Raw genomic sequence first — 16,456 nt, 5'->3', positions numbered from 1 at the left:
CTGTGGGCATCACAGTACCCGCCTATTTGGGAGCTAGTGACAATGGAATGCCATCACTCTGTGTGAAGTGCCTGGCACAGGGCCTGACCCAGAATACACACGGTTACTCTAATATTATCGCATCTCTGCTCGTGGTGTTATCTGCGATGACCACAGCTGTTCTCTGGTGCCGAGGGAATCAGCACCTTCCATTCCCGGCCCCAGATTCTACCCCAGCTCGCCACTTCTCCATTCCTTCACTCTCCAGAGCAGGAGAGATGGAGGGAGGAACCGTGGAGAACAGGGACCACACAGGGGGCGATGGGCAGTGGCAGCAGTGGGTCTGCACAACCCCCAGGGAGCCCCAGGCTCTCTCGGAGGGGCAGGGGTCAGCCAGGGATAGCAGATGAGGCCTGAGATGACAACTGACATCTCAGTGCCACTGGGAGACCCACACAGGTGCCAGGCAAGAGTGGCTGGATGGGTCTCCCTTCGGCGTGTGTGCCCAGAGCCACCAGTCCCCAGCTTAGTACGTGTCAAGGCAGTAAAGGGTCAAGGCAGCACGGATCAAATTTGAATATGGAAATTATTTTCTAACACATTTTTCAAAACACTAGCTTTCCAAATCTAGACATCACCGAGTGTGCACGTGATTAGGGCAAGGAGCGCAGCAGATGTGCCATTGTAGGTACAGCCATCCACGTGGAACTGAGTCCGCCCAGGGCACTCTATAATCTAGAGGCAGAATTGAGAGAGGCAGTGTGTGACGCAGCCCTTACCTACTACAGCCTTTCCGTGGACGAGCACTGGACTGATATCTAGCACTGGAGGCTTTCTGAGGGTATGAAGTATTTGTCCCCCAGTGACACATCAGTCAATAATTTACCGAGAACACACTTGTTTCAAGCCCGTACAGGGACAGAAAGAGGTAAATAATATAGTCTCTGCCCTCGAGTGCTTAAAGTCACATTCAGAGACAGAGATTTTAATGTAATAGCGCAAGGGAGCAGTTGACCCACAAAATGATTACGGAAGATCAAACAGAGCTTCTTCTCTGGCTGGGGATGGACAAGCACGGCATCGTGGTGGTGCTGAGGCCTGAGGAGGGCTGCGAAGGACGCAGAGCACTTGAGAAACGTGGGAGGGGCTGATGGAGAGAAGACCGCGCAGCCCAGAAAACGAAGCTGCACGTCGACCGCATGTAGCGTAGACAAAGCTCCGTGCAAAGAGTAAGAACAAAGAACTCTGTGGGAAGACATAGAAAACAAACTTATGGTTACCAAAGGGGAGAGGGAGGGAAGAAGGGACAAATAAGGGGTATGGGATGAACAGATACAGACTACTCTACATAAAATAGATAAGCAACAAGGATTCACTGTATAGCACAGGGAGTTATATTCAACATCCTGTAATAACCTGTAATGGAATATAATCTAAGAAAAACCAACTGAGTTACTTAGCTGTACACTTGAAAATGGACACAATATTGTAAATCAACTATCCTTAAAAATAAATAAATAAATAATAGTAAAGACCAAAATATGACAGAGACAAAGCCAAATACATCACGTCAATTAATATAAATGAGCAAAATTTAGGTATTAAGACAAAAAGACTTTCAGGTTGGTTTACAGAGCAAAAGCCAACCACATGCTATATACTCTAGAGACACATCTAAAACAAATTTAGTACTTTTATACTTCTTCCCATTCCCTGACTCTTAGTATATGCTGTTTTATTTTCCATTGTCAAGGTTTATAACACACATTTCATTGTATAACCTTAGTTTTTCTAGTGTTTATTTCTAGCTCTACATTTAAATTAGTATTGTAAATAACACTGCCAAACATTAAAATAAGGAATGCTATGAGAGTGGGATAGATCTTTTTTTTCAAGTAAGGGTGGGAAATCAAGCGTTCGGTATAAAAAGAGACATATTTTACTTTGACAGAAAGAAGTAAAAGTAAAATCTTGTGCATAAAAAAATACCAAAAACAGTCAGAAGACAAATCTTAGAGTAGAAAAATATTTCAAGCACATCTGACAGATAAAGGGTTACTATCATACTATACCAGGAACTTCCTACAAGTAGATAGGAAAGACCGACAACGCAACAGAAAATGGGTGAAGGGTGTGACTAGAGGGTAAAAGAAAGAAATCAAAATGGCTAACAGACGTGCAAGGGTGCTCTGGTTTACCGTGAGTCAAGGAGATGAAAATTAGAGCAATTAGATACCATTTTTTATTCTTCAGATTGGCGAACGTTTAATAGGGGTAACAACCTAGTGCTGGTGAGAATGTGAGTAAGGCGCATTCTTGTGCTTTGCTGATGGGAATTTCAGTTACTCTAAACCTTTGGTAAAGTAGTCTGGCAACATCAAGCACATTTGAAAGCACAAATATCCTTTCATTCTACTTTTGTATTATTGGTAATTGATGCTTTGGAAATACCAAGATATGTATTCAATAGTATGCATTTTTGTTAAATTTGGGGGGAACATCCTAAATGTTTATCAATAGGGATATGACTGAATAAATTAGGATGAATTCATTATTAGGAAGTACTATGCAGCTATTAAAAGGACTCAAGTCTGCCATCTATTGAGTTGGAAGGAAGCCCACGATGTATAATTAAGTGGGAAGAGCACATTTGCAGAGACATGCATACTATGACCTGGTGTCATACATACATACATACATACATACATACATACATACATACGTACTCACAGATGTATTTTGTATGAATAGAGAATGGATGGTCATACACCAGAATATTTACTTGCTTATGAGGAATGGAGGGGAGGGATGGATGCAGAAAAATAAAGGTTGAACAAAATGAAGTGTTATCAGACACTTAACCTTTGAAAATCCTCAGAGCTGAGATGTGTAGCTTTGGGGGAGGAGAAATAGGAGTGCCCTGCTCTCCTCAGATTTCTGTTCTATTAGGACTCTCAGGCCTGCCCCAGGGCATGCCCCACACATGACAGCTGCCTGCTTGACGCCACTTTGGGACGGGATGGGTTGCAGATCGGGGCTGCTTGGCAGAGACTGCTGGTCCCTTCGGCTTGCTCAGGGAAATTACATGTAGTTTTCAATTTTGCATTCTAACAGTCAGACGAAGGCGTCAAATAAGCAGCAAGCGTTTAGTGTTAGATCCAGATGTCATCTCCAGCAAGAAACAGCAATGCTTTGACTTGGGGAAAATAACCTTTGACGCCTAAAGAGGCTCTACTAAGGGCTTTCATTCCAGCATCTTGAGAGATGACTTTGCCTGCAGATGAGAGAGGCTGCCCGGGGAGAGCAATGCCCTCTGCTCTCTGGGCAAGGACTACGGTGGCCTTCACAGAAGCCATGCCCTGCCTGGGCTCCTCTCCTTCTCCCCGAGGACACGCTCACCAAGGGGACAGATTCGGGGGCTTCCAGAAGGAGTGCCACCCCTGTGTGTCCCAGCGTGCTGTTGGGTGCCAGCTTCACTGCCGGCGGTGGAGGAAATCTGTTAGCAGAAGGAAGACTTTGACGTCTCCCATCACCACAGATTGCTTCTAGAATTTTCCTAAGGGAAAGCTTACGGAGTAACACGCTGTAGGTTTGTGAGGTAGACTTCCTTCTGAGGAGAAATCCCCAGCTGAACAGGTGTTCAGCTTGTACTGAGAGAAGCAACCAGAAACCCTCAAAATGACTCCATGTTTTCCTGAGAAAACTAATCAGAGATTTTTTTTTTTTCTTGAGAAAGATGATTTCAGGTCTCAAGAGATCTTCTGAAATCTTAGTGTGGCAGGGAACTGCATTTTTTACAGACAGATGTTGTTGTTAAATGTGCTTCTGGAGATGTTTGTTTAGCGCTTTCCTCTGAGGAATTCAGAGTGCTTTACAGACATTTTCTTCATTATTACTTAAGGTTTTTTTCTTCCTCCTGAACATATTTTACTCTCGACTATAAATTTTTCATTCAGTTTTTCTCACTGAATTTTTTCTGAAATATTTCCTGTTAACCTCATTTCCTCCTACTCTGCATATCCCATATGATATACTAACGCCAGTTCAGACACCCTAGAAAAGAATTCAAGATTTTTCCTTTCGGAATCTCAGGCTTCTCTTTCTCTATTTACCTTTACAAACTTTCCCATTTTTAATACTTTCACCATACTTTTTCCCCCTTAAAAGAAGAATTGCTTGAAATATGCCTTGTTCTTCCACATAAATAGCCCCTATTTTATTTAATTTTAGTTGTTTACTTATTTCTAACTGTCTTGCTTCACAAGAAGTTGAAGTAATTAATTTGTGGTAACTAAACACATTCTTTAACATAAGCACTGTGTAGTGGCATTGCAAATCTGATATTCATAGCTGAGTTGTGTTGGGGTTTTTTCAAACCTGTTTCTCCTTTCAGTCCTGAAGGAATTTGTTAACTTTCTTTCTCACTGTAATCATCCTTGAAGATGGATGATTTGACTTGGGGAAAATAACCTTTGATGCCCAAAGAGGCTCTACTAAGGGCTTTCCTCAAAAAAATTCCTCAAAAAAAAAAGAATCAAGACTTTAAGACAAGCTAATCTTTTGTAGAATCAGATCAGATACTTCCCTCCCTTTAGGAAATAACCACTAAGAACACCTTTTTACTGGGCTCTCATCAGATGGAAATGTAGTAGGGAGCCTGTGTCCTAAAGATCATGAAATTATGTAGAAGACACCTTAGCAATCACTCCCTATTTTACAGATGTGGAAACTGAGGCTCAGAGAATTATAGATATTTGTCTGCAGTCACAGAAATACTTAGAGACATATTCAGAATTTAGTTTAGGAAGGACTTCCCTGGCGATCCAGGGGTTAAGATTCTGTGGTCCCAATGCAGGGGGCGTGGGTTCGATCCCTGGTCGGGGAACTAAGATCCCACATGCCTTGGGGTGAGGAAAAAAAAAAAAAAACAACTTACTATCCCACATATATTAAAAGGATAAAAAATGAATCAAAAAAAGAATTTCATTTAGGAGACAAGACATCTAAAAAGTCACGAAATAGGGGAGTAAAGAGCATGAAATAATGAATGATTTGGTTATTCTGGGCAGTGGTGATCTGGTAAATGTTTAACTGCTGGGGGCAGGGCTGGGCAGAGGCAGCCCTGATTTCATGGTGCCCACGACCAGTTTCAAACTACCAACCTGAAGCCGTCGAACAAGCAGTTGGGAACAGATTTATACAATCTAGCTGGCTGTCAAGAGTAACAGAGATCTTCTGGCTGGAGGGGGCAGGTCTCTAAGGAAGAGAACTAAGCTAGACCGGTTCTCCCCACACGTGAAGGACCATCCTTGGTCTTCCCATGCAGCAGCTGCAGGACTCTGCAACTTTGCTCTTGCCTCAGCAGATAAACCACTCTTCACCTCCTGAGCTATCACTTCCATTTCAAGGCCCAGCTTAAAAAAGGGTCCCAGTCAAGCTTTTCCCTGACCCTTTCAGAAACAGTCACTTCTACTCTGAATCCGAGTAATTCTTTAGACCTTTTTTTTTTAAATCTATCTATTTATTTATTTATTTATTTATTTATTTATAGCTGTGTTGGGTCTTTGTTGCTGCGCGCGGGCTTTCTCTAGTTGCGGCGAGCAGGGGCTTCTCATTGCGGTGGCTTCTCTTGTTGCGGAGCACAGGCTCTAGGTGCGGGACTTCAGTAGTTGCGGCACGTGGGCTCAGTAGTTGTGGCTCATGGGCTTAGTTGCTCCGTGGCATGTGGGATCTTCCCGGACCAGGGATCAAACCCGTGTCCCCTGCATTGGCAGGTGGATTCTTAACCACTGCACCACCAGGGAAGCCCTCTTTAGACCTTTTATTAGGGTAATGACCAAAGCCTGACTTGATATTACTGTCGATCAATAGACAGTGTCTTTCCCCAGGGGACTGTCCTTGGAGGACAGGGACCGTGTCTTACTCCTTCATTATTATCCGAGAATCAGTGCAGGATGGTGGGTGGGAGCCCATGCTCTGGAGCCAGACTGGTCAGCTTCAGATCCAGACACTGTGCTCACTTACCTTGAGACCACGAGCAAGTCATCAGACCCCTCTGTTCACACCTGCAAAATGAGACATTAAATAACAGCCTCACTCTGACGATGCGTGAGCTTCCTGGATGTGTTTGGTGCTTAGCACATACTAAGCCCTTAGTAAATGTTGCCTGGTATTGTTTTCTCTAGCACACAGCCCAGCGCCTGGCACAGAACTGATGTGCAGTTGATGTTGGTTGCATTTCGTCGAAGTGAAGCAAGAATGTGATCCAGCTATCTTGACAGGAAGTTAATAAAGAGTGCTGGAGGAGACCTCATGAACAGATTATTGCTGGGGAAATGAGGATGAGATAGTAAATAAAAATCAGTTGGTCATAGGATTATAGGATCAGAACCAAGCTTTCCAGCTGTGGTATGATGAACACAGAGCAGGGTGGGATCATCCATACCCTCCCCTCCCTCAGTGAGCTAGACGCCGTAAGTTTGTAAATATACCATTTGTCATTGCAATAGCTTGTGTAGACTGCTGTTCCTTGAAATATCTCCTTTTCAGTATTGTGCAGTTGCTTTTAAAAAATCTAAATGCTAGACATTAAGTATAAATACTGTTGAATTTTATTCCATTTCGTTCAGTCCATTATTCCAGTGAATTCATATGGCTTCCAACCTTGATTCTGCATTGCAGTATGTCGTCTATCCTTTCTAGTTTGTGTTATCTGCAGTTTGGTGAGCATGACTTCTGTTTTGTTTTCTGAAACACTACACAGGCCACTTCTAAAAACAGAGTCCCGGACATGTCACTAGAGACCTTTTTCTGTGTTGGCATTAATTCGTTAAACAATCTTTTTATTTTTTTTTGGATATGGATTTTAGACTCCTTTCAAATCTATCAAGTATACAAGGATCTATATTATATTCCCTCTTGTTCACAAGTTTCATGAAAAAACTTTGCCAACATGCTATGTCTGCAGCATTTTTGTTTCACAGATATAGTGAGACTATCAGAGAAGAAAATACAGCCAGCTTGTTGAAACCTGTTCCTGATTAACCTATGTTGACTTCCAAAACTGACAGCTTCCTTTTCCAACTTTAATAAAGGATGCGTGTTTCAAAATAGTGAAGTTAACTGTATCAAGGTAGATTAGGCTCAATGCACAAATCTTGACCATCTAGGTGAGAAGTTTGGACACAATCCTGAGGGTGGTAGGAAGTTGTTGAAATTTTTGAATAGAAATTATATGATGAAATGATGTTTTGAGAAGAGCCATCTGGCAGCAGTGTCCACAGTGGACTCTAGGGGAAACCTTATGTGAAGTTTGAAGTTGCCTGCAGTAACCCCAAGATGGGCTGCTGGACCACTGGGCTAAGCTAGTAGCAGTAAAGATGGAAGAGCATACATTTGGATTAAAGAAAAAAACTCAGAGAGACCACTGGGGGAACATGATATCAGTGAAAAAAATAAAAATAGGTACCTTAGGGCTTCCCAGTCCTTTTCACATAATGGAACGTGCAGAAAATATCAGTTTGGCCACTGGGGTAACTAGGGCCGCTTGGAGATGGACATGACCCAATGTCATGGGCTCCCACGGCTGGGTCTTCCCTTCCCCAAGCCCCACCTCCCCCAAATCACAGGCAGAAGACATTAAGATCTCCACATGGCTGGGGAGCTATTTGGACATTTTTGTTTTAGAAATGAGTAGTCTTAGTAATGTGAAGAAAAATAGACTTGTACCGAAATCAGGACCAACAGTACGGAAGAGACTATACATGTAAAGGGAAGCAAATGTCTGCTTCAGTGCATAATTCCGAACACAGAAGTGACATATGGCTACACACTTGGAAGAAAACTAGCATCAGGGTTAATGCCAAACGAAAGAGCCCGGGCCACCGAGCCCCTGCCCGTGTTACAGTGATGCACGGGAACAAAGGCAGTGGCTGTACAGGCCTAATTTGGGCATGGAAGTAGGCAACACCTACCAAACAGGTTGGGGGGAGGTATAAACCACACCAAGGGAGGCACTAGGTAGAAACTTAGGAGTAGACAAAAGCAGTAGCAAAGGAGTGAATTTTGGTTTTGTATTAATACGGAAATCTAAGCCATTTGCTTGAAAATTTATGACATACTGCCCATTTGTTGCTCCTTGTTGGTTTTCGTAGTTCATAAATTAAGTCGTTTCGTAGTCCTGGTGCCTCACCTGTGCTACTAATTTGTTTCGCTGCATAGAGGAAAGAAAATGCAGGAACTTGCCATCGCTAATTCCTGGTGATAACTGAAGATGTTTGGTTATAGAAAGTTAAAAGGCGTTCCCTCTTTCTTCAATAAACTCAATGACAGGGTGAGAGCAAGAACCTACCAACAAGGCGTGCAGATTCTATTATAAAAACAGGAACGAATGGCTCTTTTAAAAAAGAATGGAACCCACACATTTCTCGCGATGATTGGCAGCAGGGCCACCACGTGCGTGATGCCAGGGGCACCCGCCTTTCACACTGGAGTACGTGAAGTGGAGGCACACAGCCCATGTGGCCACGTGTGGCAGCTCACAGAGAGACCACTCTGATCCCCCCCCGGGGCGCCCACCCAGCCCAGCAGGTGCGTATCCGCGCTGACCTGTGACGTTCATCACCCCCTCGACCACACTCCCTTCCCCAGCCCAGCTGTGCTCTATTCTTTCATCCTGACTCACCATTTTATTCCAATTCACATGCACCCAGTTCTCCACGTGGCTTCCCACTAGACCTCTGGCAGAAGCCAAAGCACATCCTCTGGCTCATTTGCTCCAGTCGCTCTGTTGACCTTTCCAAAGCTATTTGCTGCTCTCACCGTCCTGCTCCTTGTTACAGTTAAGGAGAAAACACCAATAGGCACTCAAGGCAGGAAGCTCTGGCCTCCTCCCAGCACTGGGACAGGCTTCAGTTTTAGCACTTACCACACGGTGCTGTAAACATTTGCTTACATTTCTGACTCCTTCACTCAGTGTGAACTTGACAAAAGGGCAGAAAGATGCTTCTTTAAGCCACGAGGTTTAGCAGAGTGCCGGGCACATGTTTGGTAAGTGGGTGAGTAGATGAAGAGCCTACCTTTCTTAGATTTGGACACAGTAGTCTCATCCTGAGCATGTGGTCTAAGGAGGATTCGTCTCTATTGTGGACAATGCCTGCATCTTTGGACTTCGTTTAACAGCTTCCCAGGGGATGCCAGGAGAAGCGGCTCTGTCTCCGCCAGTGGTTTCTGAGTGCTTGTTTATCCCTGTGCAGGTGGGGAAGTGGAAAGACAAGTCCCTGCAGATGAAGTACTACGTGTGGCCCCGAATGTGTCCTGAGACGGAAGAGCAGGAGGACGACCATCTGAGCATCGTAACGCTGGAGGAGGCCCCGTTCGTCATTGTGGAAAGCGTGGACCCTCTGAGTGGAACTTGCATGAGGAACACGGTGCCCTGCCAAAAGCGCATCATCTCTGAGTACGTGGCCTGGGAAAGTCAGATTTGCCCCAGCTGTCAGCACCTGGCTGGGATCCGAGGCACAGAATGAATTGGGCACCATGTCTGAATTTCGTTACTGTTGAGCAGTGGAGTTTCTGGCAGCCCTGTGGTCTGGCATCTGGTTCTGTCCGGATCATGACCCGGGAGAATTGCTGCTAACTATGTTATCGTTTCTGGGGCCTCGCGTGGTCTCAGTGACCAGGACCTCAAGTTCGTGGAGATTTAAGTTTACATTGGTGTTGAAAGATGTTATCTGAGGCCAGCATGTCTTTAGAAACATTTTTGGAAATAGATAAAATTAATCTATGCTGATAGAAGTCAGGATAATGGTTCTTTTTGGTGAGGGTGGGAAGGGCCTGGACGGGAGAACAAGAGGCCTCTAAGGTGCTGGTAACTCTTCTGTATCTGAATTTGGGTTTTCTGGCTAAATGGGTGGGTTCAGTGTATGAAAATTCATCCAGCTGAACCCTTAGGATATGTGCACTTTCCTGATATATATTATACCTCAAAGGAGCATTTAAAATTATGAGAAAACATGGTCCAATATGATGAGGTAATGAGATTATTGCAGTTCTGTGGTCTGATTTGTGTCCTCACCCGGGCCTGACATAAATTGTGCTGAGCTGTGAAGGAGGGCCTGCTTTGTGGTCGGCAAGGGTAGTATTTTGCCTCTTGTATAAAAGCCTTGTTTTTGTTTTTTGTTTCTTTACCTGGTTAGAAATAAAACAGATGAGGAGCCAGGTTACATCAAAAAATGCTGCAAGGGGTTCTGTATTGACATCCTTAAGAAAATTTCTAAATCTGTGAAGTTCACCTATGATCTTTATCTGGTTACCAATGGCAAGCATGGGAAGAAAATCAATGGAACCTGGAATGGTATGATTGGAGAGGTAAGTGTCAAGAATTAAGGGCCATTTTTGTCTTTCATTTATTTTGTTTCATTTAAATATTTTTAAAATGCTCATTTTATAAATTTTAGAAAATATAAAATAGTACAGCTGACTCTTGAACAACATGGGTTTGAACTATGTGGTCCATTTATGAGCAGATTTTTCTCAATAAATATATGGTCGGCCCTCCTTACCTGTGGGTTTTGCATCTGTGGATTCAGCCAACCGCGGATCCTGTACTGTGTCTACAATCTTCAGTTGGTGGAATCCGCGGATAAGAAGGGCTGACTTTGGGACTTAAGCGTCCTCAGGAGTTGGTATCCACGGCGGGTCCAGGAACCAATCCCCCGTGGATACCGAGGGAAGGCTATAAATGAAATGTACTGTTCCCACTATAAAAAGGAAAGCACTTTAGGGCCCCAAATATTTTCTGCATGGTGGCCCCTTGCCTTCCTGGATGCCCTAACTGGAGCCTTGCGTCTTTCTCCCCAGGTGGTCATGAAGAGGGCCTACATGGCAGTGGGGTCGCTGACCATCAACGAGGAGCGGTCGGAGGTGGTCGACTTCTCCGTGCCCTTCATAGAGACTGGCATCAGTGTCATGGTGTCACGCAGCAATGGGACCGTCTCACCTTCTGCCTTCTTAGGTGAGTGATGGGCTTGCAGGCATGAAGGATATAGACACAGGGACAGATAGAGGGAATGAGGAACAGGTGCAGGAGCTCGTGGCCAGGCTCTCTCAGCCAGGAGCTGATTTTTCAGGAGCTTCCCTCAGCCAGGGATTTCATTTTGGGGACCTCAGAATTGATCATTCTCCAACATGAAAACTGCAGAATACCCTCAAAAATAGGAAGGCATGGTACCCGGTAAGAAAACAGTACAGGACCGGTAACCAGGGGTCCTACTTGAGTCTCACTCCTGCATTTGACCTTGAACAAACTTGCTCCATCCTGGGACCCAGTCTCCTCATCCATAGAATAAGGCATTTCGACTAGCTGATCTCTGAAGCTGCTTCCTGCCTTAATAATGTCTAATTCTGGATATCATTCAAATACCTGTTTGTTTCAAATTAGCTTCAAGAGTGGAGCTCAGTGCTACCAAAAAAAAAAGGTTTTCTGTTTTCACATGAATTTTTGGAGGCTTTGCCAGATAAAGCTGCTCTGATTCTCCCACCCACCGACCCCATCCTTCCCCATAGAACCTGTACCTCACTCTCCAGCATTACTTATGTGTCAAAGCCTTCCATATGATGTAAGACTGGGTGAGATGAGGCCAAGATTTCAATTAGATGAGGTCTTTTGTGAGCTCATACCCCATATTTTTGGCAGGGGCTGTGAGAGCAAGGGATTGGAAAAGAAAATGTCACCTTGAAAACCAGACCACTGGGCTAGGAGATAGGAAGCTGGTTTGGTCATAAACAAGCTGAAAGCCCTTGGACCGGTCACAGTCTCTCTAAAGGATACCAGCACTTTTTTTTATTGAACACTTGCTATGTGAAGGCCCAGGCATTGTTGTACAAACTTTGATTATATTACTTAATTGACACTACTATAATACCCAGTTTATGGCTTAGGAAACTGAATCCTAGGTTATGCAATTTTCCAGCCATCTCTCAGCTAGTAAGGAGCAGATCTAGGATTAAAGCCCAGATGTGGCAGCCCTTGCAGCCTGTGTTTTAGTACACATGGGGGCATTTCAGAGCTCGACTCCTAAAATCAGGAAACAGTGCAGTGGGCCGAGACTAAGATGTGATATAAAATGGAAAAGCACAGACTTTTGCCTTCAGAGGCCCTCTGTTCATAACCTGGCTCTGCCACCTTCTGAGTATGAACTTACAAAGGACTGGGACCTCTTAAGTCTTAGTTTACTGCTCTGTAAAATAGATATAATAATCCATAATGAAAGGGCCATTAAAGGATAGTAGAAACTATGTGGTGAAAGTACTTTCTAAATTATATAGACCAACACAAACATTTTTTGTGTTTTGTGTACCGAAAGTTGCTCTGGGCTTAATGGGGGGAAAGAAAGCATAGAGACAGTGCTTTTACTCAGTTATTTCCTAATCTTGGACAAACTGGGATCAGAGTAGGATTTCAATCAATCAGACCCAAGGAGGAGAGGGTCTCTATTCCACCGTACAGAGGCTTTGAGTTGTACCTTCCACCCTCGCATCTCTGGTTGCCACCGAAAGGTTTTGCATTTTACAGTCGGTGTGTGCCTTATCAAGGTCCCTTTTAAATTAATTAAGTGGCCAGGCTTTTATAATTCCCTTGGGAGTTCAAAAGTAAAGTAGGTTTCAAAATAAGGAAATATTTTCGAATTTTCAGCCCATTTCCCTCCCTTTTCAATTTCATCTTTATAAATGATTTGGAAGATGGAGGAAGCAGCATGTTAGTTCACTTAGTTCTGAATTTACAGTGTGATGTGACAGCTAAAAAGGCCAGAACTATTCTGAGGCACAATTGAGGTAGCATTGTATTATGGGACCGAAGAGTGATTGTCCCTTTTTACAGGCCTCCAGAGAGAGGGCTCCTGGAATTCAGTATTCAATTTCTGGACACCTCTGAGCCAGAGAGATTTAGATCAACTGGAAGAGAGTCAGCAAAAATGATTTTTAAAAGTTAAAGAAAGCATATGTAGAACATTCTTACTCTCTAGCCTGTTCTTGTCCCATCAACCTTGTCACCTGGAAATAGGGACTAGATTGAGGTTGTTTTGTTCATTATCATGTCCCCTTGTCATTTGCTAAATTCCCAGTGTTGTAGACACTGATATTTAATGTGGATGGATTTTTTTTTTTAACATTGACGTATTCTCCTACACTCATGATGTCTAATAAAATATACCACGTCAAACCAGGTTGAAAAAGCAAATCTAGGCTGGAAAGTTTAAGAGAAGTGAAGCAAGGGGGCAAGGGAGTTATTCATTGTGCCTAATTATTACTGAACCAATTCCAGCCACAAAGAGTAACCAAGTTTGTCGAGAATGAACTTGGCCTCACGGCTCGGAAGCATTGGTGAAAACTTTTCCAGGTCCAGCTGTGGGGTGTGGCATATAGATGGGAGCGTAAACCAAGACCCAGCCCAACACGACTCACTTATCCATGTCTAGTACTTATTCTAGTTCCACTGTTTTCCAAAAGACCCAGATATCGGTCCAGTCATGGCAGAAACTATCTGTACAGTCTCAAAAAGGACGGGCAAGAGGCCGCCCTTCTCATATGTTTGAAAGAAAACAAGCTTCGACACACCCATCGGGGGGATGGAGACGCTCAGACACAGCCTCTTACTCCTTCCTCCCTAAGCCAGGCCCCGGCTTTCTGAAGGGACGCACACACCTGTGGCTTGTTTCCCCAAAGATAGGAGTCGCGCGAGTGAATGAATGTGCGAATTAATCTGGTTTGTTCTCTGCGTTAACCCTGAGCGCTGATGTTTTGCTTCCCCAGAGCCATTCAGCGCCGACGTGTGGGTTATGATGTTCGTGATGCTACTCATCGTCTCGGCCGTGGCCGTCTTTGTCTTCGAGTACTTTAGCCCTGTGGGTTACAACAGGTGCCTCGCCGATGGCAGGGGTAAGGCCAGCTGTAACCGCTGCATTTCTGCCTTTCTCTCGTTCTCAGCTCAGAATCTCTGTGCCCCCCATCTGCTGCCTGCCTCCGCCCTAACCCTCAGTCTTCAAGGTCACCACCTTGGTGACTCATTAGAAAGACCCCAATTAAGGGGTTCTAATCAGTGCTATGGTTTTTCATTTCACCTTGGTGTTCAGAAAATATTAATTTCTAAATGTACAGTGACAATTGGGATTACCATTGTTCTTTAACTTGAGAAGTAGGTAGAAGACTAATTCATATGAAAGTAATATACCTTAAAAATAGTGACTGACACCCTCGTAACATTCTACTCATCTGTTCATTTGGAAAGAGTGGAGCTTTATCCTGACTTTTAAAGTTTATTGTGGAATTTATGAAAGATTTGCAAACGCACTAGATAAAACTAAAAATAATCACCCATAAGTTTATCAGCAAGAAATAATATCTGTTAATATATTGGTATATATACTTCTAGTCTTTTAAGTTTTATGCACATGTAGCCATTCTATTAAGTAGCCCAAACTTAGTAGAGCATGAATGTGAAAACTTTTATCTTTCTTCTGTTATTACCTATCTTCTAGACTGTGTGACTGAACCCCTTAACAAAAACTTGTGTAGATTCCAAAACTTTCTGATCATTTCCCATTATTAAAGCAAATAAACAACAAGAAGCAAACACACACACACACACACACACACACACACACACACACACAAAGACCCCAATTTAGATGTTAGTTTGAATCTGTATGTCCCCTCCCTGCCTCAAGCCTGACCCCAAGCCCAGTTCCACCCCTAAGCAAGTGAGATCAAAGCTAGCAGCAGAAACGTGTAACATAAACATGTCAGAGGAAACTCTTTTGATAACCTTAGCCTATGAGCCGTCTGTCTGATCAGATGCGCTAACAAGGCAGATTAGACACATGTATCAAGAGTAAGAAAAAACAGGTTACCCCAGGGTACATGCAGGGTAGTTGTGGCTGAAACAGCTCTCCACAGCCAAAGGATAACCTCTGAGGTACAAGATCCCCAAAGCATGTGTCCCCGGCTCACATCTCTCTGCCAGGAGGTAGAGGAGTTGGGTATTTGAAATAAAATGGCTGGGAGATAACAATTCTCACCCACAGCTACTCTTGGGGGTGGTCCATCTTCCTGGCTAGGAAGGTCCAGAGATGTGAGGGCTACCCATGTGTTTGAGGCATTTGTGAGACTTCACAAAAAGTTTACTAGATTTCTGAAGGGGGCCAAGGGGTCCTTATAGATATCTCTTCTAAAACTTCCTGAGAACGCCAGGATTAGGAAATATTATGCCTTCTCTGAGTCTTCTCCCATCCACCATGTGAGCTTTACCCTGGAATTACGCCTCAAAGAGGAAAGATTCTTAACCCTTGCTACACATAAGAATTACCTATGGGGCACTTAAAAGACAAAGATGCATAGACCTCATATTCTAATATTCTGATTCACTAAGTCCAGAGCGGGACTTGAACCATTGTATGTTTCAAACTAGTGGTTCTCTACCTTGGTTGCATGTTAGAATAACCACCCCACCCCATCCCAATTTAATAAGAATCTCTGGGGATGGTGTGTCAGTATTTTGTCAAAGCTCCCCTTGTGCTTCTGTTGAATTCACAGTCCAAGCTATGAACCACCCCTGCACTGAAGTATTTCCAGGTGCAGACCTACCTTCTCATTTGGGGTGTGCCTTCTGGGGTGGACACTTGGATGTCTCCACAATACGGAATAGTCAGGGGCTTCCTGCCTGTGCCAAAGGGTCATCCAAAAGCCATGACTACTCCCCATCCCAATGAGCATTAGTAACAAGTGAAACATCCGAGAAGCACAAGAGTACACACATATGTTGACAATGTCAAGAACCAAAGCTAGTGTTCACCCTCCCCGACCCCGCAAAGAAAATCAAAGAGGCAAAAATTCAGACACAAAAATCAGAGCAAGGGCTTATGATTACTCACTTTACCAAAGGATGCTTGACTTCGCCAAAGAATTCAACATGGGGCCACTTTAACTATCAAGTCTCCTTGGGGCATTTTACAACGCACAAAACTTTGATTTATAAACAATTTTTTAGTTATGCATCTGTTCCATGAAATAAGGTCCACTCGCCTGGATGTGTGTGCACAGTTAGATCTTAGGCTCGACACGTGTAGTCACTGATGATTTGGGTGACTGAGCAGATGCTCTCAGGATCACAGATAGCATCGAAACACCTGTGCTAATGTGCTGTAAAACTGTGCAGGCAGATGTTCGTTTCTGCAGAGGAGGGGCTGCGTGCAGACCCAGACAGCAGGCAAGATTTCACCATCGCCAAGCAGAGAAAGCAGAGAGGTCACAATAAATATGTGGGCAGAAGCCCGGCGTGATCTGTGTGAAGGTTGGGTGGAGGACAAAGACAGCCTACCTTTCCGCCCTCAGACACATGTGGCCAAGCCAGGGATCTCTGGCAGACTCTCTGGGCCGCCTGGTATTCTTTTACACGGAAGGCAGGCACTCCTGGAGGGGA

The 16,456-nt window shown here is 44.0% G+C and overlaps 1 protein-coding gene across 1 annotated transcript in view; it reads left to right on the top strand.

Annotated features, from left to right (window-relative positions):
• GRIN2B (glutamate ionotropic receptor NMDA type subunit 2B) overlaps positions 1-16,456 on the top strand; it is a 412,485-nt gene that overhangs the window by 354,138 nt on the left and 41,891 nt on the right. Inside the window, exons 5-8 of the mRNA XM_059934495.1 lie at positions 9,234-9,436; positions 10,176-10,347; positions 10,840-10,993; positions 13,792-13,917. Of these exons, the coding sequence (XP_059790478.1) occupies positions 9,234-9,436; positions 10,176-10,347; positions 10,840-10,993; positions 13,792-13,917 (655 nt within the window). The remainder of the gene's footprint in view (positions 1-9,233; positions 9,437-10,175; positions 10,348-10,839; positions 10,994-13,791; positions 13,918-16,456) is intronic.

Source organism: Balaenoptera ricei, chromosome 10 (genome assembly GCF_028023285.1).
Source record: "Balaenoptera ricei isolate mBalRic1 chromosome 10, mBalRic1.hap2, whole genome shotgun sequence".
NCBI lineage: Eukaryota > Metazoa > Chordata > Mammalia > Artiodactyla > Balaenopteridae > Balaenoptera > Balaenoptera ricei.
The sequence above is the reverse complement of the archived record's forward strand: the minus strand, read 5'-3'. Positions and strand labels throughout refer to the sequence as shown.